The 25,409-nt window shown below is 39.2% G+C and overlaps 1 protein-coding gene across 3 annotated transcripts in view; it reads right to left on the bottom strand.

The window, feature by feature from the left end:
• Positions 1 to 201: 201 nt before the first annotated feature.
• hivep1.L (HIVEP zinc finger 1 L homeolog) overlaps positions 202 to 25,409 on the bottom strand; it is a 146,978-nt gene continuing 121,770 nt past the window's right edge. For all 3 annotated transcript variants that reach the window (XM_041566296.1, XM_018267795.2, XM_041566295.1), the window contains exons 8-9: positions 4,883 to 5,343; positions 202 to 1,947 (exon numbers count right to left, since the gene is read on the bottom strand). In XM_041566296.1, the coding sequence (XP_041422230.1) occupies positions 808 to 1,947; positions 4,883 to 5,343 (1,601 nt within the window). In that variant the 3' untranslated portion in view covers positions 202 to 807. The remainder of the gene's footprint in view (positions 1,948 to 4,882; positions 5,344 to 25,409) is intronic.

Raw genomic sequence — 25,409 nt, 5'->3', positions numbered from 1 at the left:
TTCTGCTTGGTATGGTGTCTGAAATAGTACAACTAACTCTACAGAATAAAAACACAGAAAGGAGGGATTATGCTCCTTCCCTCATGATGACATTAGATGATTACATTAGATTTATCTCCAAAAAGTTCAAGTCCATGTGATCAAAAGTACTCACATTATTTAATCTTTGTAAGTAAAAGAGGAAGGCACAATACGAGCAAATAAAGTCAGTAATAAAAAATTTACTGGAACATTTGTTAACACAGAAATTCTGTTTTAAGTGTAAAGCTACCTTCTTGCACACAAAGTTGGACAGGACCATTTCCAAGACTAATATGGACACAATAAATATGGAGTTTTACATAGAAGATTTGTACACAGTAAGTTGCCCCACATCCATAAAAAAATGACATTTAACAGTGCAACATATACATAAGTGATTTATAATTTAATATTTTAACGCAACATGAGATATTTACGTACTGAACACAAGCAACTACCTTGGTTATGTACATGACATATTTATATATTTATATATATATATTCTTTTTTTATTCACTAATATGTACAGATTTCTACACATAAAACTCCGAAGGCACAATTGTCTATACAACATTTACAAAAAAATGGCAATAGAAGACAATAAAATATAAAAAAAAAAATAATTGTTGGTCTAGAGTTTATGATTGCACGAGTAATGTTTAAGAAAGAATGTGCTTTAAAGATAAAGTCATTTTTTTTTTTTTTTAAATAAACCTTTAAGTGTCTCTTTGTGCCACTCCCACTCCAAATTAGTTACAAGACCTTAGCAAAAACCGGTAAGAGTATTTAGGTTGCTATAACCAGCCTGTCCTCATCATCATCACTGCTGGAATCACTAAACAGCACAGTGCTCTGCCTGGAGATCACTTCTGTTCTTCTCTGATGCCTTAAGAGAGGAAGAGTGTGACTAACAGGAGGCTTGTTGGCACTGTCAGAATTAGCCTTTATATACAGATCTGCTGATGAAGAGATTCTTATTTGACTGAAGCTGATGTTCGAACATTGTTTTGACTGAGGTCCTCTGTCAGCAGCCAAACAACAAACTGGAGGCTTCTCATCTGTGACTGACAAATCACGTGCTATCTGATGGCATTCTTGCACCCCCGAAAAACCTTGTGGGGGTTCAGTCTGTTTCATATTTTTTGTGTCTGCCGCAGTAAATTTGGCAGAATCCTTCCCAGCTGCTGGGCTACATGTAGATGACTGATCGAAGACTCCTTGGCTCTCAACTGTAATTGGGCTAATAGATGGGAATAAAGTTGGCAGAGCTATGTTTAGTATCTGGAGGCCAGGGATGTGAGTCTGTGGGCTAGGGTTGCTTTGGGGAGCTGGACTTGCAGTCAAAACCTGCAAGCCGACTGTATTTAGAGTGAGCCCAGAAGGGTGAATCTGTGGAGCTACATTTGTATTAGAAAGACCTAATATGCTTAGTGTTTCCACATTTAATGGCTGAAGGGACTGTAAACCGGAAGCACTTAGACCAGACATGTTAACCTGACCTATTGGAATGCATGGTACAACACCGTTTACTTCAGCCACCCCTATAGGATTTGGGGTGTTGGGTACCTCTGCAGCCTTATCTCCCACAGCAGTTGAAGTTCTATGAATAACTCCCATTGCAGGTATGGTAAGCTGCACTGGAGCAGCCTGAAATGGTACAAATGTGGAGTATGCTGCTAAACCAGCAGGAACAAGTTGAATTCCCCCTACTGGAATCATGCTGTAGGGTGATCTTGTTGGCTGTTGCGAATGCAAAGGTAAGTGGCTAAAAAGATGTGTATGAGGAGGTTCCACTGAGGAAGGCTGCCGAGCGGACTCCGTTGTTTTATGCTGGTGAACATTACTGTCTGTGGTGTCTATACAAGAATCCATGGTCTGTGTACTTCGGTCTACTGGAGAAGAAGGTATATTCACAGAAGAGTTTTCCTGTAAAGAACAGAAAAGAGAGATTTGAGTATTCTAAAGCCAGGGCATTAAACAAACATTCCACCAAATGTATTGCCAAAATGCTAGTGTGCACATGATCCCTCATTTAATAACTTTCAGTTATGGAAGCATCGATGCAATAATAATCTGAATGGATTCAGTCCCATTAAATCTCTGAAACATAATTTTATTCCACAACAAAAAGTTCCTGCAAGCCATAACATAATTATCACATTGGATTTTGTATAGTGAATCTATGGCATTCTAGCGGAGTCTGTTTATGGTTATTTTGGCTCTTATACAGGAGGATCAAACCTTTTCATCATTATGCTTTTATCATTTTCCAACAGTGAGCTATTAATAATCCTGCAAGATTTGCCCATTTTTCTTCCCATGGCTGCTAAAGTGATATTATCCAAAAGTGAAAACATGTAGTCTAAGATACAAATTAAAGCTACCGTACACTGAAGCTGAATGACAAGCAATTTCATTACATGCAACAGGTTGTTCTCAGGATACAGGAGGAATGACACTGTATAAAGCAAGAAAGTTAAATCTGTAGTTTTCCAGGTGACATATCATAACCAGTATCCTCCAGCGGCTGATGTCCAATACTTAGATCTTTCTTTACAAATCAATATTAATAGGAGAAAAGAACGTCAGGTATGCTGCAGATATTGTCCCTGAAAACATGCTGGATAAGTAGGATCAATTAAGAACCTTTTCATTATTTTGTCTTACTACAAAGAAACTTGGGATAATGCCACAGATGCATGAACTGTCACTTCGCCTAGTAATATGGATATACCACATTCCCATAAAAAGCTTAAACAAAGAATTAAATTGATTTTGTTTTGAGAAAGTTTATCCTAATTATTGTCAAGTAGGAAAATCAATATTATCTGGCCTTTGTTCGCCTAGTGAAGCCCAGGTTACAAACCCATATGAAAAAAAAACATTCTTCTTTAATAGCATACTCTATCTGATTAAGAATCATATTTCTAGAGAGAAAATGTAAAATTAGTACTCTATTCATCCACATATCCACTCCATGTCTTTAAGGAATGCAGTATGTATTGCCATACCCATTGCTATCATTTCAAAATACCCAGTATTTTATTGGCCCATCCTCTAACAAATTATGCTTGATGCCAATGTCACTACAATATAATAGGGAACAAGAAAAGGCCAGTATTTTTCTCTAAACAATCCTACCTATTGCAGAAAATCTGATTGCTCAGAACTTTAATAAGAGATTTGTCACCTACAGGAAATCTGCACTAGCTGTGGGTACCACACCTCCTGAAAATAGGAATCTTTGCTGGCAAAATTAAGTTATATTTTACCAATGGCAATTCCTGCTGACTACAATACAAACATATATTCACAAGATTTATTTCCCGCAGGTAGTGCAGATTTCCCATGGGGACAAGTCTCCCTGTGTACCATCACCCTAGAGCATAAGAAAAATACTTGTTATTAGACAAGTTGAAACCAAGGACAACAGAGAACAATATGGATTAAGGGTACTTTCTTTTAGATTTTAATATTTTCTGTTTTGTATGTATAAGGTAAATGTTCAGAGAAAAACAATTCTACAAACATATTTAATATGTATTGCTTATACAGGTACTGGTTGTATATTCTAGCTTGCCCACAAACGTCGTTGATTAGTCAAAACCATACTTTCCTCCTCCCAAAACTCCATTTACTCAAATCCTGTTGAATAATCCAACATCAGTGATTAGTGAGTTAGAAGCCAGTGTCAATCAGTGTTTGGCTTAAGCTGTAAGGCTTGTAGTTGTATGACCGAACATTACTTCCCTAAGAATGGCAATCTCTATTCTCACCTTTTTCAACATTTCTAAAGCTGGCCACAGACGCAAAGATCCGATCGTACGAATCAACGTACGATCGGACTTCCCCATCTCCCGACCTGCCACTAACCATTCCGATCAAACAAAGTAGAAAAGAACAGATCAGCCGATGTTCTGCCCCTGTCAGCAATTGTACGAAAGTTATGTCCGACAAAAGCTGGTAACAGTCTCCAACTGAAAATCGTACGACCGTCAATACATACAGAGATATTACCCGCAGCCGACAGAAATCTTTTAACCTGTCTGATCGACCAAACCGCCGATCTCTGCCGGACGAAAAATGTCGGGACTCTCCACACACGGTCCGAAAATCGTACGAATCCTCGATTCGTACGATCAGATCTTTGTCTGTAATGTTGGGCAAAACCAGTTGCTATCATGTTCTCAACAATATCCAAACATAAAAATGTACAGGATTCTGTAAGCAACCCACAAACATAGTCACACCACCTTTGTTCAAATTCATCTGTGATGGAAAGAAACCACTGCGGGAGCAAGTTTGTGATATTATTACAATAAAGCACAGCACATACACAGTAGGGAGAATATGTCAGCTACCATGTTGGTGACAAATGACAGTAATTTACAAGGATGTTATTTTGTATTTCTTGTTAGATGTCTGAAGGCAAAATATTAGTATCTGGGCTTGTACAAATGTGAAGATTTTACATTTAGGGCTTTAACAATTTTTTCATGTATTGAACTGGTATTTTCTTTGCAACATGTTTCAAGGTCAAGTTATATAGTGCATAAACTACCGGATATTACAAATAACTACGGAGTTCCATGACCATATAAAAGCACGAGGCCAAAGGTAGCCATATTTTTCAACAGGGGGACATTATTATGATACACAATTTTTAGTGAGTCATATAAATGAAATTGCAGCACTGATTATAACCGATGACATCACTAAGCACTAGATTACAGGGTATTCATGATTCTTGTGAATTATATTAAAATATGTATTGATCTGTTTAATCAATGTGGATCATGTGGCTGAGGTGGATATTTATAGTGTATATCCAAGCAATATGTCTGTGCATTAAATGACTTACACGGTGTACATGCACAGATTTTGTGGCTCCCAGGCTCTCTGCTTCTGGATAATCCACAGACATTTGATGACATAAAGATTTTGGAGAGGACACATCTTTGGGTGGACCTGTAGTCTCCTGTGGAAAATCCACTTTGCTCCTCTCCTCGTAGTTCTCTGGCCTGCAGATAGTGGAAGTTGTCATTGCGGTCATTCTGGTTATTAAAGCTTTGGGAAGACTGTCCATGGAATTGGACTGGGAAAAACAATGTGGCACTCGTAGATCTTCATCAGCATTACAAGCATCTTGCTGGCTGTTTCGAAAGGGATAATGTTGTGGGCTAGCAGTGACAGATGGAGTGGCCGAAAGACCAGACTCTGCTTGACTGTCTTCATCTTCATCCTCGTTATCATCATCGTCTCCTCCATCTGAATCATCTGCATCAAATCCTGTTCTCTCCCCAGTGTACCTTTGCCTTTCACCTACAACGAAAGACATGTTAATAGATTTGCAATGTAGGGGACTGTGTTTGGTTTGTTGAATTAAAGTATCAATAAACATTACCCCACAATCAAGAACTCTATAAGGATATTAAAAGTCATGTATGAGAGCGTGTATGTAGAACAGTCTTGCAAGCTCCGCTGTGCTATTACAGGGTTACATATTATTATCATGGTAAAGAGTGAGACAGCTTTCAGCAGATGTCAGTAAACTGTAGAAAAGGGTGTTCACAAAGTTATACACAGTATTTAGTAAGTAAAAATTATTCAAAGTATTTAGCAAGCAAAAATTTACTTTTTAAACTCATTTATGCACCTTATTACTTTTTTTAAAGCCTGGAACCCTTAAATGGCATAAAATTATGGTTTTTAAAGGAAAGTAAATGGCTAGTTTAAAGGGGACCTGTCACCCTAAGAAATAATTTCAAATTCTTTTCTATCATGTTAGTTGAGCAAAATAAACTTTACTTACACTGTATTTGTTATTTAAATTTTGTTTCCTTCTGTTTTGGAATTATACAATCACAGCAAGCAGGCAGCAGCCATTTTGTGGACACTGTTATTAAGGGAAATTGTGTATCACCCCAAAATCTTGTGTATGAACCAGAATGAGGGACCTAATGTCCATGTGCAGTGCCCTACACAATTATAGAGCCTGAGGAGGGAAGGGGGAATGTGAGGAGAGCAGTGACATGTAGGAAGTGCTGAATGGAAAGTGAAAGTAATTGACTGCCCCTCCTCTATGCCACGGGCATAGAGGCGTGGCGGTAATATTTGATTGACAGTTTAGATATTTAAACACCTTTATAACAGGTATGGATGTTTTAATGAAAAAAAATTTTGGGGTTCCATATTTAATTTGGAAAGGGCTTTCATTATGCAGTTTTTTATGTGTAGGTGACAGGTCCACTTTAAACATTTTTTACAAATGTATGGATTTAGCAATGTAGAGTTTATATAGTGAATAATGTAACCCTTATAAAAGATGAGGATATTATAAATCACCAAAGAGATCCATGACCCTATAAAAGCCTGAAGCCCAAGGTCATAAAACGTGTCTTAAAACTCTGAGGGGACTTTTATTATCCTCATAAATTACAACAGGGGGTACAACAATTACATCACTAAGCACCTTTTATAAATATATCATTTACAGGCTATTCATGGCTGTTGTGTATAACTGGTTATGTTCATTCTCTCTACTCTTAAGCTTTATGTGAGTGATGTTTTCTACCAAAGTGTATATAGTTACATACAGTAGTGAAGTTGGGTTAAAAAAATACCAAAGTCCATCAAGTTCAACCCCTCCCAATGAAAACCAGCATCCATACACACACCCCTCTATACACTCTCATTAACTATATATAGACCAATATCTATACAGGTAGAAGATCTGTTATCCAGAAAGCTCTGAATTACGGGAAGGCTGTTTCCCATAGACTCCATTTTATCCAAATAATTCAAATTTTTTAAAATCATGTCCCTTTTCTCTTTAATAATAAAATTATTATTTGTACTTGATCCCAACTAAGATTCTTATTGGATGGTTTAATTAATGTTTAAATTATTTTTTTTAGCAGACTTAAGGTATGGAGATCCAAATTATGAAAAGATCCCTTATCTGGAAAACCACATGTCCGATCATTTTGGATAACAGGTCCCATACCTGTACTAATTGTAGATTTTAGTATAACAATAGCCTTTGATATGATGTCTGTACAAGAAATCATCCGAGTCTCTGTTAAAAGCATTAACAAAATCAGCATCTCAACATCACCCGGCAGTACATTCCACAACCTCACTGTCCTCACTGTAAAGAACCAACTACGTTGCTTCAAATTAAAGTTCTTTTCTGCTAATCTAAAGGGGGGCCTCTGGTGGGGTGATCCTTTTTATGGGAAAAAATGTTCCCCACTATCTGCCTTCTATTGTACTTATAAAGAATAATCCCCCAACCTTGACAGTCTACCCTCATAATTTAAGTCTTCCGTCCCTCTAACCAATTTAGTTGCACGTCTCTGCACTCTCTCTGGCTCATTTATATCCCTCTCAAGGACTGGAGTCCAAAACTGCACTGCATACTCCAGATGAGGCCTTACCAGGGACCTATAAAGAGGCATAATTATGTTTTCATCCCTTGAGTTAATGCCCTTTTTTATGCAAGACAGAACTTTATTTGCTTTAGTAGCCACAGAGTGACACTGCCCAGAATTAGACAACGTGTTATCTACAAAAAAACCCAAGATCCTTCTCATTTAAGGAAACTCCCAACACGCTGCCATTTGGGGGCAGATTCACTAAGCTCGAGTGAAGGATTCGAATGAAAAATACTTCGAATTTCGAAGTATTTTTTGGGTACTTCGACCATCGAATTGGTTAAATTCGTTTGAATACGAACGAAATCGAACTAAAAATCGTTCGACTATTCGACCATTCGATAGTCGAAGTACTTTCCCTTTAAAAAAAACTTCGACCCCCTACTTCGGCAGGTAAAACCTACCGAAGTCAATGTTAGCCTATGGGGAAGGTCCCCATAGGCTTGCTAACCTTTTTTTGATCGAAGGATTTTCCTTCGATCGTTGGATTAAAATCCTTCGAATCGTTCGATTCGAAGGATTTAATCGTTCGATCGAACGAAAAATCCTTCGATCGATCGAACGAACGTTTAGCGCTAAATCCTTCGACTTCGATATTCGAAGTCGAAGGATTTCAATTCGAGGGTCGAATTTCGAAGTATTTTTTACTTCGAAATTCGACCCTTAGTGAATCTGCCCCTCGGTGTATAACTTGCATTTATATTATTTTTGCCAAAAGTGCATAACCTTGCATTTATCAACATTGAACCTCATTTTCCAGTTTGCTGCCCAGTTTCCCAACTTAGACAAATCACTCTGCAAAGTGGCAGCATCCTGGGAAACATGAGTTTGGTTGACAAGAGTGACCCTGTGGTGAAAAGCACAGAATAGCACTGCACAGTAAACAAATTTAAAACCTGCGTGTGTGTGCCCTTACCCAGTGAGTGTGCCAACCATAATGGGGTCCTGTAAGGAAGAGGGCAGTGGCCCCAGTCTTATCACAAAAGAGACTCACAGGTCAGATTACAAATATTTTCCACATACTGCCAGTATATATAATGTGTATAATGCAAATGTAAAAAAAGTGAAATTCTTAAACGAAGAGAAACTACATATTTATTTTATTACATTACGTGATAAATGGTGCCTTTGTTGCTTTCTGAAAAGTATGACCCTTAGGTTACACTAAACGGCAGTGACTAAAATGTCTATGACAAATGTACATCTCCCAATTGTTTCTGCTCCCCTGAAGCCACACAGCTGTCTATGTTTGCGAACAAGACTAATCCTACAGAATAATTCTCTCTTTGATCCTCTGCACTAAGTAAAACTAAATAGGCCTTTGGTTCTGGGTGACTGGCAGCAGACAGTTGCTTGGTGCATATTTCTTTTTTAAGTTAGTTTTCAGATTGGAGGTATTAGTTGTCATCCTTCGCGTAAATCTCACAGAGAAAGAACTTGCTTCCTTCAGTGAATGAAGCATGAAAAGTCAAAGCATAATAGCCAGACTCCCTTTCAGTGTTTCTCACATCACCTATCACCTTGCTACTGGTTAGCCAATTCTTCATGTTGCACAAACTGGAGATGAAAGAACCATTATCTAGTATGTTAAGTAATGATGATAAACAAATTGGTTAGACCTGCAATGCTAGGTTTTAGGAAGACTGATAATTGACTGGCCGAGCATGTGAAAACTAAACTATTCCACCATCTCATGGTCACCCCAGAACAAAACCACATTTTTTTACTTTAGCATTTACTTAGGATAATTATTAGGGATGCACTGAATCCAAAATTTTGGATTCGGCCGAACCCCCGAATCCTTCTTTAAAGATTTGGCCGAATACCGAACCAAATCCTAATTTGCATATGCAAATTAGGGGTGGGAAGGGGAAATATTTTTTACTTGTTTTGGGACAAAAAAGTCACGCAATTTCCCTCCCCGCCCCTAATTTGCATATGCAAATTAGGATTCGGATTGGCCTGGCAGAAGGATTCGACCAAATCCTGGCGGAATCCCGAACCGAATCCTGGATTCGGTGCATCCCTAATATACAGTATATATATATATATATATATCTGTTTTTTTATGTATATGCTCACATGAATTTAATATTTTGATAAATATTTAAATATATATATAATATATTCCTGGTATGTGTGTATACATATATATTGGGTTGCATGCAGAGTATAGAGGACCTCTTGTATTTGTCTATACGAATTTTGTGGTCACAGCCTCATTGCACCCCCGCCTAATGGTTTAAACATTAGTGGTGAGCTAAAAGCTTTCCATTGTACTGTTAGCCAGTTGAAAAAGTTATAGGGTAAAACTTTTGGTATGAAGCATAAGAAAAGTGTTAAAAAGTTTTTAAAAAATTACAGTTCCTTTTTCAAAGCCGTTTACTAAATGGAAATTGTAATTGTAAGGCACATTGGATGGATGTTGAGGAATTGACAAACGCAACAGGTGGTCTGGGGGCTGCATACAGCTCTTTTTCATCAGATGCAGCCCAAATAGGACAGCTTTAAGCACTATGTTAGATAATTATTTAATTGTGAATAGTGATGGGCGAATTTGCGCCGTTTCGCCGGAAAATTAGCGAATTTCACGAAATTGTGAAAAACTCGCGAAACTGCGTTTTTGACGCCGGCGCCCGTTTTTTTGATGGACGCCGGCAAATTTTTTTTTGACGCTGGCGAATATATTTCGGGCAAATTTTCACGGACGTTTCGCAAATTTATTGGCTGGCGGCGAATCGCACAAATTTGCCGCGAATTCGCGACTGGCAAATAAATTTGCCCATCACTAATTGTGATTTTGCTTTGCTTAAACAAAAATACATGATAAAATTAGCTTTATATTATATTATGTAAATTTGATAACATAGTTCACCTCATATGAGCAAGAAATAGATTTGAAAATATTCCCAAACCCTTACTTAAGGGTTGAAGTGAATTTTCGAAGTTAAAAACTTAGAATTTCGAACAATTTTTTGGGTACTTCGACCATCGAATAGGCCTAAATTCGACTTTGATCGTACTACGATCGGAGTACGATCGTAGGATGTTAAAAATCCTTCGAATTCTACTTCGAAAATCGAAGTATGGATGGTCGAATTTAGAAGATTTCCCACTTCGAAAATCGACCCTTGATAAATCTGCCCCTTAATGTCTGCTTCAAAAAATGTGTAGAATGAAACGGAATAAAAATCTGTCAGTTCTGCATTCTCTGTCACTGGCGCTGCCCATCCTTATATTAGAAAACACTGATTCTTTGCTTGTTTGTTTTTAACTCTTTATCAAGGAAAAGTGTTAATCTTTTGTGTAGTCTAAGTTGTCATCTTGCTTCTATGCAAACAGACATCTACCATTCCTTTCTTTTAACTGAAACAGCCCATGTGACCTTAACTCCCCCTTATGCAAACAGTGTCACAACCTTTGACCCTTCAAAGCCCATTGGTACTAATTACAGCTTAATCTCCCTGAACTCCAAGCCTTTTGTTGAGGTGAAATAGCTCTTACTAATGGCAGTGAGAATGACAGTTCCACAACCCTTTTTTGTTGCCTTCCCACCTTATTTTCCAGGTTAAGGATTAGTTCACACAAGGAGAATCGGGGAGATTTTGTCACCCGGCGACTAATCGCCTCATCTTCTGACCGACAATCTCCCTGAACTGCCTCAGCGTGTTTTCCCATAGGCTATAATGAAAAGTCGCCTGTGCTAAAGCACATGCGGCAATGCGTTTTCCGAAGTCACCCGAAGTTTCCTCCGTGAGGCAGGAACATTGGTTTACAACATGTAAACCAATGTTAAATGGAAGCATCCCTTTTTATTTTATTACCTGTTGGGTTAAATAACTTGGAAAAGGCGCGGTTCTATATATAGAACTCCGGACGGCAAAGAAACAAAGTAAACAGTGGGGTGAGTAGGATTGGAGCCCTGGGGACCCATCTACAGCCAGTAGCAGCCCATACCTAGCTGTACTGACTCTCAAGGCCCCTGTACACAGTGCCTCATGCATAGCACGACGCTCTATGGCTTCCCTTTGCCTTCACACAGCATACCTCTTATGCTCGCCTAAAGGATAGTGGCCTCATATAAAGTGTGGGAATGCCCTAAGGACCCTGTCATACCCCACGCTGGAGTCCTGCTACTTCGAAAGGACACTGCCCTGGGGTCTGCAATTTAACTGCTACAAGGCAGGACCCACATTAACTCCTTACTTGGAGTAGCTGCCCAAGCCTATACAAAGCAGCCATTATAATAATACCGGGACTATATCATAGAGTCCACGCACTCCACACCTGAGTTGAACGACTGAACCCCTGCTACCTATATCAACTTTCCAGGGAGTAAACTGCAGACCTCTTGAAACTATCCTTCTCTTTAGCTACATTCCAGATTGAGGCTTAGAGACCAAGTCTTGGGGTGGATGCATGCTGTTTGAACTGATACTGAATCCGTGTGCACAGTACACAATAGCCTCTGACGACTTGCTGTCGACTTACCTAATCGTATAATATTCCTGTAACAGGGGTGGCGAGTCCACACGCGAGCAGGACGGAAGCATAATAGAATAGCTCCGTGCCCGTGCTCAATTTATACTGACATAACCCGGTTCCCAGCGGGGATACCGATTTCTGAAGGAACCACAGACGTAACTGAAGACTGATACATCTCTCGATGGCGAGCACAAAAAAGAATCGTGACGGCGCTCGCAACTCAGCTGTACCCATTAACACAGCACACAAGTCTCATAGTGCATCTGAAAGCGCTGGCCGTAGAAATATTGCAGCATCCACGGCTAAGAAATTGGGGAGATATGTCAGAGACCAGATGGAGACAAGCACAACTCAAGACAATGGAGATGCTACCTCTCCTCCGTCTTCTCCATATAACTCCCCTGCACTCTCCCCATACCATGACCAAAGTGAGGACTCTCAGCAAGTTACACCAGTCCAGCCTACGCTAGCAGAGGTAATGGCACTTATTTCTACTAACCATGCAGTCACAATTAGCAAGTTTGATGACCTCAAAGCAGATCTCGCCTTACTCAAGCATGATGTGCAGAAAATCAGAGAGCGCACCACGGAAGCAGAAAGGCGCATCAGCACTCTGGAAGACACTATAGCTCCCATACCTGACAACATCCACAGTATGATGCAGCAAATAAGAGATCTCACGGCAAAATCAGACGACATGGAGAATCGCTTGCGCAGGAACAATATCCGGCTGGTGGGCCTTCCTGAAAGGGCGGAGGGGGGTAATCCTGAACTGTTTGTCGAGAATTGGCTCAAGGAAAAGCTGGGAGCCGAGTCTTTCTCCTCCTCCTTCATAGTTGAGAGGGCGCATAGAATTCCTGCTCGCCCCCCTCCGCCAGGTGCACCTCCGAGACCTCTCATTGCACGTCTTCTAAATTACAGAGACCGCGACCGAGCACTCTCCGAAGCCAGGAAGCGACAGGAAATTATACATGACAATACAAGAGTATCCATTTACCCTGATTTTTCCATTGAAGTTCGCACACAACGCCTGAAATTTACCGAAGCCAAGAGAAGATTACGTCAGCACAATTTGCCCTACGCTATGCTTTTCCCGGCCAGATTAAGGGTCCAAGAGAATGATCACACACATTTTTTCACGAGACCAGAAGATGCAATTCATTGGATCGAGTCAAAAGCCAATAGATCACCAAGACGTTAAAGCATTTGTTTGTGCAGTACCTACAACCTTCAGTTTGCCCACTTCGTTGGGAATGTATTCTTTACCTGTGAGCACGGGACACGATGTTCATTAGACTTACAGTCTTCATATTCCTGCTAAAACAGCAGCCGTAACCATAAGTATATTTGTTCTTTTTTTTGGGGCGCTAAATCCACTTCTAATGTTGGGGGCAGTGGTGGATGGGGTGGGGGCAAGGGTATGTTTTTGGTTTATGTTTTTTCCCCCGTTTCTCCTTACCTGCTTTTTCTCTAAATGTGTGGGGTATCAGTACTTGTATTTACAAATTGTGCTATGTAAGACTGTGCTTTGGTGGCCTTTACTAGGCCTTTATATCTTCTATAGTATACAATGGCTAGATTGAATGTTATGTCTTGGAATGTCAGGGGTCTTGGTAGCGCTATAAAGCGTAGCTTGGTGTTTCAATTTGTAAAACAACACAATCCTCATATAGTGTTCCTCCAGGAAACCCACTTAGATGGCAGTAAGCTTATGACACTTAAAAAACGATGGGTGACAGCAGCATACCATGCCACGTACTCAACCTATTCGAGAGGAGTTACAATCCTGGTGAACAGAACATGTCCCTTTACCCTGCTGCATCTAATATCTGACCCAGAGGGCAGATTCCTGATAGTTCAAGCCCGCATTACGGGATCCTTAATTACCCTGGTCAATGTCTATGTCCCTCCACCGTTCTCAGATGCAATACTATATACTATTATGTATAAGATAGCTAACCTACCTGATGCCCCGCTTTTGTTAATGGGAGACTTTAACGCAGTATTGGATGAACAAATTGACAGACTACCTATACCCTCCCGCACAGATAATGCCTTTCATAGATGGTTTGATGCATTTGGGCTTAAAGACTTGTGGAGATATAGGAACCCAGGGATTGCTCAATTTACATGTTATAACCAAGCACATTTTACCCTATCACGCATTGATCTGGCTCTAGGTTCACCTGAAGTCAATCAGTTGGTGTTGGACATTCAACATCTCACAAGGGGGATATCAGATCACTCCCCCATCCTAGTGAGCGTACAAATGGGGAGGGAGGCAAGCAATAGTATCTGGAGACTGAGTCAATACTGGGTTACTCATACAGATCTATGTGGTCACATTGAATCTAGTATTAAAGAATTTTTACGCATAAATGAGAATACAGCTGAATACACGGTAGTATGGGATGCTCTCAAAGCATTCATAAGGGGGGAATATATTGTGCACATCAAGTGCCTCAATATACAACATAGGCTAGAGTTGGCCAATCTCACACAAACGGTGGTGGATCTGGAGAAGGCCTATATTCAAACTCCCAATGAGAATACCAGAACAGCTTGGCAACTCTCCCAAACTAAGCTGTTAATTGCTCAAACGGAAGGGGTCAAAAAGTCGCATATATACCACAGAGCAAATTTGTTGGAAAATGGGGATAAGTCTGGGAAATTATTAGCCCAACTAGCGAGGGACCCAACTCATACTACCACAATACCGGGCACACGAGATGAGCAGGGGATCGTTCACACACACCCAGGGGAAATAAATGCGGCCTTCTTTAGCTATTACCAATCCTTATACAAGACTAAATTAACTATACCGGAATCAGTTATCCAAGAGTATATCCATGACATTGATATGTCTCCCCTGCCACACACCGACGGCAATAATTTGAATACGCCCATAACTGACCAAGAAGTAACCGAGGCCATCAACTCCTTTACATCTGGGAAAACCCCCGGCCTAGATGGCTTACCCATGTAGTGGTATAGAAGGTTCAGTCCGCTTTTAGCGCCATGCCTAGCAAAAATTTTCAATGCCATTTGTGATAATGGTACCCTCCCAATTTCTACCAACAGTTCTTTGATTATCCTGATATTAAAACCGGGTAAAGACCCCACGCAATGTGCATCATATCGGCCTATATCGCTTATAAATAGTGATGCAAAAATATTGGCTAAAGTGCTGGCCCGGAGATTGTCCCCTATCCTTCCTGCCATTATTCACCCAGATCAGTCTGGATTTATCCCAGGTAGATCAGCGGATATTAACCTCAGGAGGCTCTATACTAATCTGGCAATCAAACACGACAACTCAGGCGAAAGAGTCATTGCCTCATTAGACAATGAGAAAGCTTTCGACTCGGTTGAGTGGGCGTACCTATGGTCTATCATGTCATATCTCAGATTCCCTGTTAACTTCCTGAAATGGACGAAAGCCTTATATCATGCCCCTACAGCATGTGTTAAAACTAATCACAATGTCTCCTCCAAATTTGCCCTCACTCGGGGCACGAGGCAGGGATGTCCGCTGTCCCCCTTGCTTTTTGCCATTGCAATGGAACCATTGGCCTGCCTAATCAGGGAGTCCCCTGAAATTGTTGGACTTAAATTGGGCCCGCAAACAGAAAAATTGTCCTTGTTTGCGGATGATGCACTTCTATATCTGGCAAATCCTACCTCCGATTTAGAGGCGGCCCTGTCTATTATCAACAAACACACAACTTATTCCGGCTTAAAAATCAATTGGGCCAAATTCGAATTTGTTCTTTATCGATACCCCTAACTCTCCAACATCGACTGATCTGAAAGGGCTACAGCTGGCTCCATCCTTTAAATATCTTGGGATTACTATCCATAAAGATTTTAAACTATTTATGGATCTTAATCTCCAACCTTTGATGCTCATCCTGGAAAATAAAATCAAAGCCTGGGATAAGCTGCCTCTGTCTTTAGTGGGACGCATTAATCTATTTAAAATGGTTATGTTACCAAAATTTTTATATATCTTCCGACAAACCCCTGTCAGTGTTCCCTCAATCTTCTTCCAGAAACTTAAGTTGCTCCTGACACATCTATATTGGGGGGCTACCCAACCCAGGGTAAAGGCAACAAAACTGCAACTCCCCGCAGACAAAGGAGGACTGGCAGCACCCAACATGTTTTTCTATTATCTAGCAGCTAGGTTAACGACTGCATGGTGGTGGGCCTCTCCGACAAGGGAAAACCCATCTACTACTTTGGAGGCACGGGTGATAGGATCATATGAAGGACTTAAAAACTTGTTATATAGAGGCATTACTCATTCACGCAACATTACAGTACCAATGAAAGCTGTGGTGCAGGCCTGGCGTACAGCTCTTCAGTTATTCTCGAGACCTCCCAACCACATGTCACCCTACGCCCCCCTTTGGTGCAACCCGAACCTAACACAGGTACAAACAGTGCCAGACCCTCAGCTGTGGGCCAGTTTCAATATTAAGTATGTTAAGGATGTTTGTGTAAATGGTGCTATCTGTGATTTCTAGTATTTGAAAGACAAGTTCCATATTCCGAACTATATGTTATTTAGGTTTTTCCAGTTGAGGCATGCCTTATCCGCCCAAGTCACGGGCAACTCCGTTGACACATCCTCGAGACGCATAGAAGACGGGGTACACAACCCTCAGCTAACTAAACCACTGTCTATGTTTTATGCCCAACTACTTTTGTCTTACTCAATCTCAGACCTTACTCCTCTTCGCCACTGGTCACAAGACATTCCTTGTATAACTGAGGATATTTGGCTAGATGTTCTAGACTCACACCAAGAGTATTTGGTTGCAGCTAGAGACAAATTACTGCAATTTAAGGTTCTGCACAGAACCTCTCTCACTCCCTCCAGACTACATACAATCTCAATGCAATACTCTGAAGAATGCCCCAAATGCCACCAGACCCCGGCAAATTTTATGCACATGTTTTGGTCATGTAGCAAAATACACCAATTCTGGAACTCGGTTACGGATTACACATCCGAGGTTATAAACATCCCAATTAAACTTGACCCGTTGATTATGTTGCTTAACCAAGTGGAGGATTTGGCCCCAACAAGGGCAATTAGAACTTTCTTAGCAATTTTATATATTACGGCCAAAAAATGTATAGCTATGAAGTGGAAGGCCCAAGACCCCCCCCTCACTTGTCATGTGGCAGAAGCAAGTTAATTCAGTAATTCCTCTTTACAAGCTGATATATATTAGAAGAGGGTGCCCTGAAAAGTTTAAAAAGACATGGGACAAATGGCTAGAGGCTCAACCAACTCCCACAGTATAAGGTAAATTATGAGATTACATGTAGAGTATACGGGGATATAGCTATTCCTAATCTTGGATAATCCCCCCTGTGATCTACTAAATGGTCACCTCAGATGGTACAGCGATGCAAGGAACCACACAAAGTGTCACTGATTCCCGCATGTTCTTTAGTCGGATTAAGCAGGTGTCAAAATCCCTCCCTGTTAGTTTAGTTAAGGTATAAGTATGAGTCCTTGAGGCAAATTGGGTGAGCAACTCGTTGCATATACAAACTCCTTATCCATCTTGATACCCACTTGCCTAATACACAGGGTAGACACTGCAAGGTGGTAGAATAGTTGGAACTTACAAATTGTATGTTATGCCTGATAACATTGTTTGTACTGTATTCACTTGTAATGTGACTTTGCATTACCTACCTGTGTCACACTGCTGTTATTCTGATATACTTAATAAACTTGAATTGTTAAAAAAAAAATAACTTGGAAAAGGTCTTAAAAATATTCTTGACCTGCCCATTTTGCTCTGACCTTTCCTGGAAATCAGCACTTCATCCTGCTCTGCCTTCATTGCTGCGTAGTGCACCGTCACATCCTTTCTCCCTGCCCTCATCGCCCATCATTTGCATTCATAGCCCACACATTGGCCATCATCTGTCTAGATAGCCCACACATTGGCCATCATCTTTCTCGATAGCCCACACATTGGCCACCATCTGTCTCGATAGCCCACACATCGGCCATCATCTGTCTCGACAGCCCACACATCACCTATCATCTGCTTTGATAGCCCACACCGCCCATCATCTGCCTCGATAGCCCACACATTGGCCATTATCTGCCTCGATAGCCCAGACATTGGCCATTATCTGCCTCGATAGCCCACACATTGCCCATCATCTGCCTCAATAGCCCACACATAGCCCACCCTCATTGCTTGCCATATAAGCTGCCCAACCCATTCAACTGGACAATTAATACTGTAAATAACAACATAAAAAAAATAAAGTTTTACTAATGGGAAAAAAAACTTTATGGGTGCAATTTAAAAACAGTATGTGGCAGGTCAATATAATAAATAGTTTTTTTCATGCATTATAAATACCATATTATGTTGTATAAAATAGCAATACACATTTATGTGTAGATGCAGGGTTACAGCGATTCCTGGCTGCTACTGCAGACTTCAGCCTGTCAGTCAGTGCTGTGCCCACTGTGAAGGATAAATGATATAACTGAAGATGAAAATTATACAAAATGTCTCCTTTAGCAAGATTGATCTTTAGAGTCCCACCTAATTTTCATGTGCATAACAGAAATCTGTTATCAAGTTTTAAACCAAACAATCTTTTAAACACATGAAAGTCTAGTTACAATTTTTACTGGTGTAAAATAAGTGTAAATAATCCACTGTGGCATTCAGACTAAAGTTATTCTAGGAGCTGATTTTTTATTTTCTCCTGTCTGTGAAATCAGTGTGGGAGTTGTGGACGTAAACGCATTGCTGTCAGCTCAGCCTACACAAAATATATGTGGTTCCAGGTGTCTCTTCTTTAAACAGAGGAAAACAGAGGATGGTCCAACTGCTATGATAACTTCAGTATGATCAAATTCAAAACTATGAGTACAGAGGAAACAATAGCTATGGATTCATACCATGGCAGTAATACACAAATTGCCAATTAAGAAGGTGACGTGCAAAATGACATGAGGCTGATAAATGTACACATAATCAGTTATGTTACCCACCAGATTAACCTGAACAGCCCACTGTTAGTACGTTAACAATTGGAAAAACCTGATTATATAAGACAGTAAAAGGAGCATCATGTGCAGGACAAAGTAAGTGAAAATGAAAGGTTTACAATCACTTAACTTGTACCCTGGGCTGGTGCATCTCTTCTCTGAAAAATAACTGGCCTTGGGTATATTCCTATATATCGCTACTTCCTAATGGTGTCTTCTGCTGGCTGGTGCCATTTGTAAATGCAGTAAAAATTGGAAATTTGCTATACTTTGCATGCACATGTCCCTGGCTAAAGTAGGGGTTGCCTCTGGCTCTAAAGGCTGTCCAGGTCAAAATTGCCTGTCCAAATTAGGATATCTGGACAAGACTCTCACTGAATGATGCAGAAATTATCCAATCAGAGACTGCCTCAATATCACCCCCACTCCCACGTATCACCTTGCACCTGATGTCACCCATTTTGCCCCCTGTAGTACTTTAGTGATAGCAAAGGTGCCAACCCTAGACAAAAATATTGAGAAGCGAATGAACATGGCACTGCTGAAAGAAATACAGCCTGTCCCTGTGCATTGTTCAACGAAGAGGAGCACTAGCCTACTGTCCAAGACTACTGACCCAAGACTGGGCACCACCCAGTAATTTTCCATTTGTCCACCAGATTCAGTGGCTCCGTGGAACCAGTAGTAAAAAAGGCCCTTCCTGCACCTTCCTTCCTCATATTTTCCCATTCAAGTCGAGAGCTGACAGGAGGCAATTTCTTGCCCTTTTGAGCCAACTAAAATGCATTAGGTATGCTATATGCCTTACTATTGTTATAGGTCCCAAGCTGTTGTACATCAGAAACTGTTCTATGGCAAAGCACACATTTATTTATTCACTGCACTTCTGCCATTTCACCCTGTGTCCTACTTCTACTAGTGAAAGGAGTTCCCTTTATTGCATTCCTATAGTTCCAACTACTGCATACAAAAGCATTTTTGTCAGCCACATTCCTAACAGGTATAGTTCACCTTAAAATGAACTTATAGTATGATACAGACAATCATATTCGAAGACAATTTACTATTCATATTTAGTTTTTGTGGATTTTGAATAAATGTCTAATAAATTTTGTTGTTCTGTGTTTTTGGTTGCCAGGATCAGTGACCCCGAATGCAAGGTTGAATTTTCCCCGAAAAATGAATGTCAATAATTTGAAATAAAAATGAAGTCCAACTGAAATGTTGTTTAAGTTGTTTAACAATTTAACACAATCCTGGGTCTATTGCCACCAGGGGAGCAAAAATAAATCTGCAAAGTTAGCAAGCACAAGGCTCACAAAACACATATTACTTGGATGCATACATGCTATATATCTCACCCTTGTCCCCAGATGTTATTGGCTGAAAGGGTTCTTCAGCATATAATCAAGGCTAAATGCATAGTTGTAGTCCAGCAACATCTGTGGACACTAAGTTAATAATGAAGAGCCTAATATTAAGTCACTGCAGAGTGACAAAGAACTTGGTTAATAGAGTTCATCTTTCTAAATGGCACACATAAAAATGACCCATCGGCACAACTAAAAAATTAAACACTGAAGATATTACAGGTACTGCATTATTAACAGTTGAATTGTTTTTAAATGTTGTCTTCATTGTGATTTTATTCCTCTCTCTAGCAAATGCTGACACCTGCTGGGATAGATGGAGAATGGGAATGAGATAGATCAGCTTCTTCTTTAAGGTGCTGCCTTTATGCTTTATACTAATATATACTCTATACATATACTGTTTAGAAGAACCAGCACTCCATGTCTCATGAATTATAGCATTTCATTCAGCAAACTTGTGTATCCTATAATATCTATCAATCTATCTATAGAGCATGGAGGCGCAGTCAACAAACAAAAACACAGCATATCTGGGTGCAGGTAAAATATGTACTAAGCAACAAAAAAGTACTAATTTTAATAAACAAAAAATTTCAAACAAAGATTGAAAATTGCTTTGTTTAAATTCTCTGCACTCGCCCATGTAAATATCTTTAGGACATTAAAGGGATTGGGCACCTTGAAATTAACTTTTAATTTGATGTGCTAATCTGAGACAATTTGCAAATGGTCTTAATTTTTTATGGATTTTAAATTATTTAGCTTTTTGTTCAGTAGCTATCCAGTTTGAAATGATGTGAGACTGAAATATATATAGGAAAGGGACTGAATTGAAAAACAAGTATTAAAAATATAGAAAACAATAACATTGTTGCCTTACAGAGAAACCGTTTTTTAGCCCACTGTGACCCCAATTTGAAATATGGAAAGGAGAGGAAGTCAAATAATTCAAAAACTTTAAAAAAATAAAGCATTAAGACCAATTAAAAAGCTGCTAGAACTAGGACATTTGATAACAAAAACGGCATTCTCCAGGCCAGCAATACTTACCTGAGCTGACACTCTGGCTCAGGAAAGTACAAAAAGCTACTCCTTTAAAGAAAATAGGGATTACAATAATTGTTTTGCACATATTACAATATATTCAAAAGGACCAACTATATCATCTCTGGTCTGACTAGCCTTACAGATACTTTCATCTAATTTATTAAGAATTCTACTATTTCTTTTTACCCAAAACTCACTTCATGCTTAAAACTCCCAAATGATTGCCCTTCTTACTGGACATTAACATTTTAAGGGCAAGTAAAACCAATATGTTAGGCACCCTCCAACAAATTAATTTCAGTGCATTTTTTTCCTAGAAGGAGCACTAGCCTGAGAAAAAAATTCAAAGGGGGCTGGTGATTTGATGTCCTTCATATCTAAAATACTAGCTTGACTACATGTTAAACCAAGACAATAATTTATTACTGCCCCCCCCACAAATAAACACATTTGCATACTAATGCTACTATTTTTAATAAAGCTATGGTAAACTACAATTCTGCCCCCTGTTTAAAAAGACATATTAATGAATAATGAAAGATTTGAAATTTATTGGAAATGATTGATTTATATAGACTAGAGGCAGCCATTTTTCGTGATGGTGACTACTTAATAGCACAGAATCATATTATTAACAGCATTGTAATTGGAGATCACAAACAACAAAGTTGGGCTGAAGAGAATTCCCAAACATCCAATTTGTCTTTCTCTAAAGGAATGAATATGTAATTTTGTGTTTTTATTTAGCTCCCCCCACCTTTTTGTGGTAAATGCCCCTTCTTAAATTGGGAAGACGTCCACCCAGCAGTTAACAATTACAGTCACTATATAGGTGAGGCCAAGACACAGACCAAGAAACTGGATATTCCCAGTTGCATTTTGTCATGCTAAATTGATCACCTGGTCTGACAGTTTAAATTCACATATTAACATTCCTTACATTGCAGCCCTGTATTTTGGTGACATGAGAATGAGCTTGATTGGAAGAAGTCCAGCAGAATAGCCATGGGGATGATTCCAGAAACAAAAGCAAATACACACATACACACAACAAGAATTTATACATACCCAAATAATGAGAAGCCTAGACTCAAAGACATTTCCCACCAGCCAGAATGCTTATTTATAAACATGATGGTAAATAAGCTTGCTCACCGTCAGTGTATTAAATACATTTTTCTACACAACGCTCAAAGCAGAGTGCTTAAAATTAATTTAAAAAAGAAAGTTTGAAAGAAAATGTCTTTAGACATAAATATTAGCGGCAGAGCAGAAATAATTACTGTGGTGGTACATGATCCATGTAAATTTATCGACTAGTCACAGACTACTTCTTGTAGAAACAATATGAAGGTAAAAATGACAAATAATGTATATTAATGTATATTAATTCTACTCTCTTTATTTATACACATTGGGGATGGACAGCCTGCATTCCTCCAGATGTAGTACATTTGGGTATAGTTATTTCTGAAACATGGATTTCTTTAGATTTTTTCTAGAGACCATGCCAATCTCTTCACCATAATAGTATGGCTGCGTAATATAATTATACATGCAAAAACATGCATATTGTTTAACTGAACAATGGACACTTGTAATGCTATTGTGGCTCAAAGCAATGGTACAGTTCAGTCCATTAAGAGCATCTGCATTTCTTCTAAACAGCGTTCCCTCTACTGAGTGAAAACTGATCAGACTGCTGTACACATTGCAGCCGGCAGTGGGCAGATACTGCCATGAAATTCTCCTGCTGTTTGAACAGGGAGGAAAAAACAGACAAAGGGACCAGTTAATGAAATATTGAACCAGGCAATCCTAAAGAAATCCTAGCAGTTCCACAGTCAAAAAAGTTTAACAAATTTATCAAAATGTGTGTGTTGATAAAACCTACATTTTATATTGAAAAAGCATTTTTATTTATAAACTATAGTATTTTTTATAAACAGGAGAATACTAAAAGACAAGGAAAGTTAATTTTTTCATTCCAAATATTAGGCACCTGCCTAATAAATGAAATCACTACATTTGTTTCCCCACAAGTGCTCTTTTTCTAAAAACAAAAAAAAATGCACCAGCCTGACAATCTCTCGAAGTTCAGTAAAAAAAAGTCTTGCACCAAATCATGGTAAATTAATGTTTTTTGTTATATCTTTTGTTAAACAGGGGAAACTGAAGCTACTCCATGTTTGGTTCATGCAAGGTAGATATTTATATAACTGTGCACACATAATCCCACTGCATAATGGACGATAAACCATAGATTCACATAACGTATGACCTGTACAAACCCTATTCTAGGGGTACAAGTATGGGATTCCTTATACAGAAAGCTCCGCATTACGGAAAGGCCGCCTCCCATAGACTCCATTTTAGCCATATAATCCAAATTTTTTAAAAATCATTTCCTTTGTCTCTTTAATGATAAAACAGTACCTTGTACTTTATCCAAACTAATAATTAATCCTTATTGGAAACAAAACCAGCCTATTGGGCTTATTTAATGTTTATATGATTTCTAGTAGACTTAAGGTATAAAGATCCAAATTACAGAAAGATCGGTTATCTCAGGTTCTGAGCTTTCAGCATAACAAGTCACATACCTGTGTACCGAAAAGAGTCTTATGATTCCTTTCACTTAAATAAAAACATGGATCAGGGGGAAGAAAAATCATTAAATCTGTTTGTAGCACTGTAGTTCCAGACCTGAGGCTTCCCTTACAATGGACAGTAGTGGGATCAGTCACATGCAACTTGATCTTCTAGAATGACCCACTCATCCTACTACGTGTTTGGAAAAATGTTAACACATGCACAGTGCATGGTGAGCCACACATGGTACTGTATATACACTGCTTTACTGTAGATTGGGCGAGCATAACTAACAAGGCATAAAACTTGATTTTCTTGCAAACTGTATTTACTGTATGAGGCTGAAATTACAATTGACTTGACTTGACACTGCTCTACAGTTGGTTTGTTAAGCAGATACCCTATATAAATATATCCATGTGAGCACTCATGAGAGCAGAGTCGGGTGAAAGTAAGCTCCTATAAAGGTTAGATCATATGGTTTAAGACAAGGGCTGTATTCTGTATAAGATACATTAACACTGGAAGTATTGGCATAGGAATATTAATAGACATTTAATATTAATTCTGTGGCGATCAACCACATTTCAGAACACATGTATATAGGAAGGTACAGACACTCTCTTTTCCTGCACTGTTTAAAGGAAAACTATACCCCCCAAACAAAGTAGGTCTCTATTAAAAGATACTGAGTAAAACAGCTCATGTGTAAAACCCTGCTTCATGTAAATGAACTATTATCATAATAATATACTTTTTTAGTAGTATGTGCCATTGGGTGATCATAAATAGAAAATTGCCATTTTAAAAAATAAGGGCCGCCCCCTGGGATCGTACGATTCACTGTGCACACATACAAACCACATGTAAGGTCACATGAGCCAATTAACAGACAGAGTTCTGCCTTTTGCTTCCTCACTTCTTCCTGTTACAGTTAGTGTTGTAGTATTTCTGGTCAGGTGATCTCTGAGGCAGCACAGATAGAGTCACGAAATGGTGGTTCAAGGCAAGAGATGTAAAAGGGCAATATTTATGTAAATATATATTCCAGTTTGGTAAGATTCTTTAATATGTCATTCAATTTGATATAAACTATCTGTTGCTTAAGTATTCATTTTGGGGGTATAGTTTTCCTTTAAGTTGGACTCCTTTGATTTTCCTGCCAAAATGATCATAAAAATGTACATGTATGTATTATATATGATTTAATGACCTCCCTGATGGAATGAATACCTGAGGGTGTGACATCATCATTTCTTTCCCTATGGGTCATTGTGGAATATCCAGCAGCCTTCCAATGCATGAATTTATTAATAAAATGTGTCAATTATTCCTCAAGGGGTATACATCCCTAGTGCTGCCTTACTTCAGCATCAAAGTTTGCTACCCTGTACCAACCTGTACTGGAAAGCA

This window comes from Xenopus laevis, chromosome 6L (assembly GCF_017654675.1).
Source record: "Xenopus laevis strain J_2021 chromosome 6L, Xenopus_laevis_v10.1, whole genome shotgun sequence".
Lineage (NCBI taxonomy): Eukaryota > Metazoa > Chordata > Amphibia > Anura > Pipidae > Xenopus > Xenopus laevis.
This window is presented reverse-complemented; position numbering and strand designations above follow the sequence as displayed.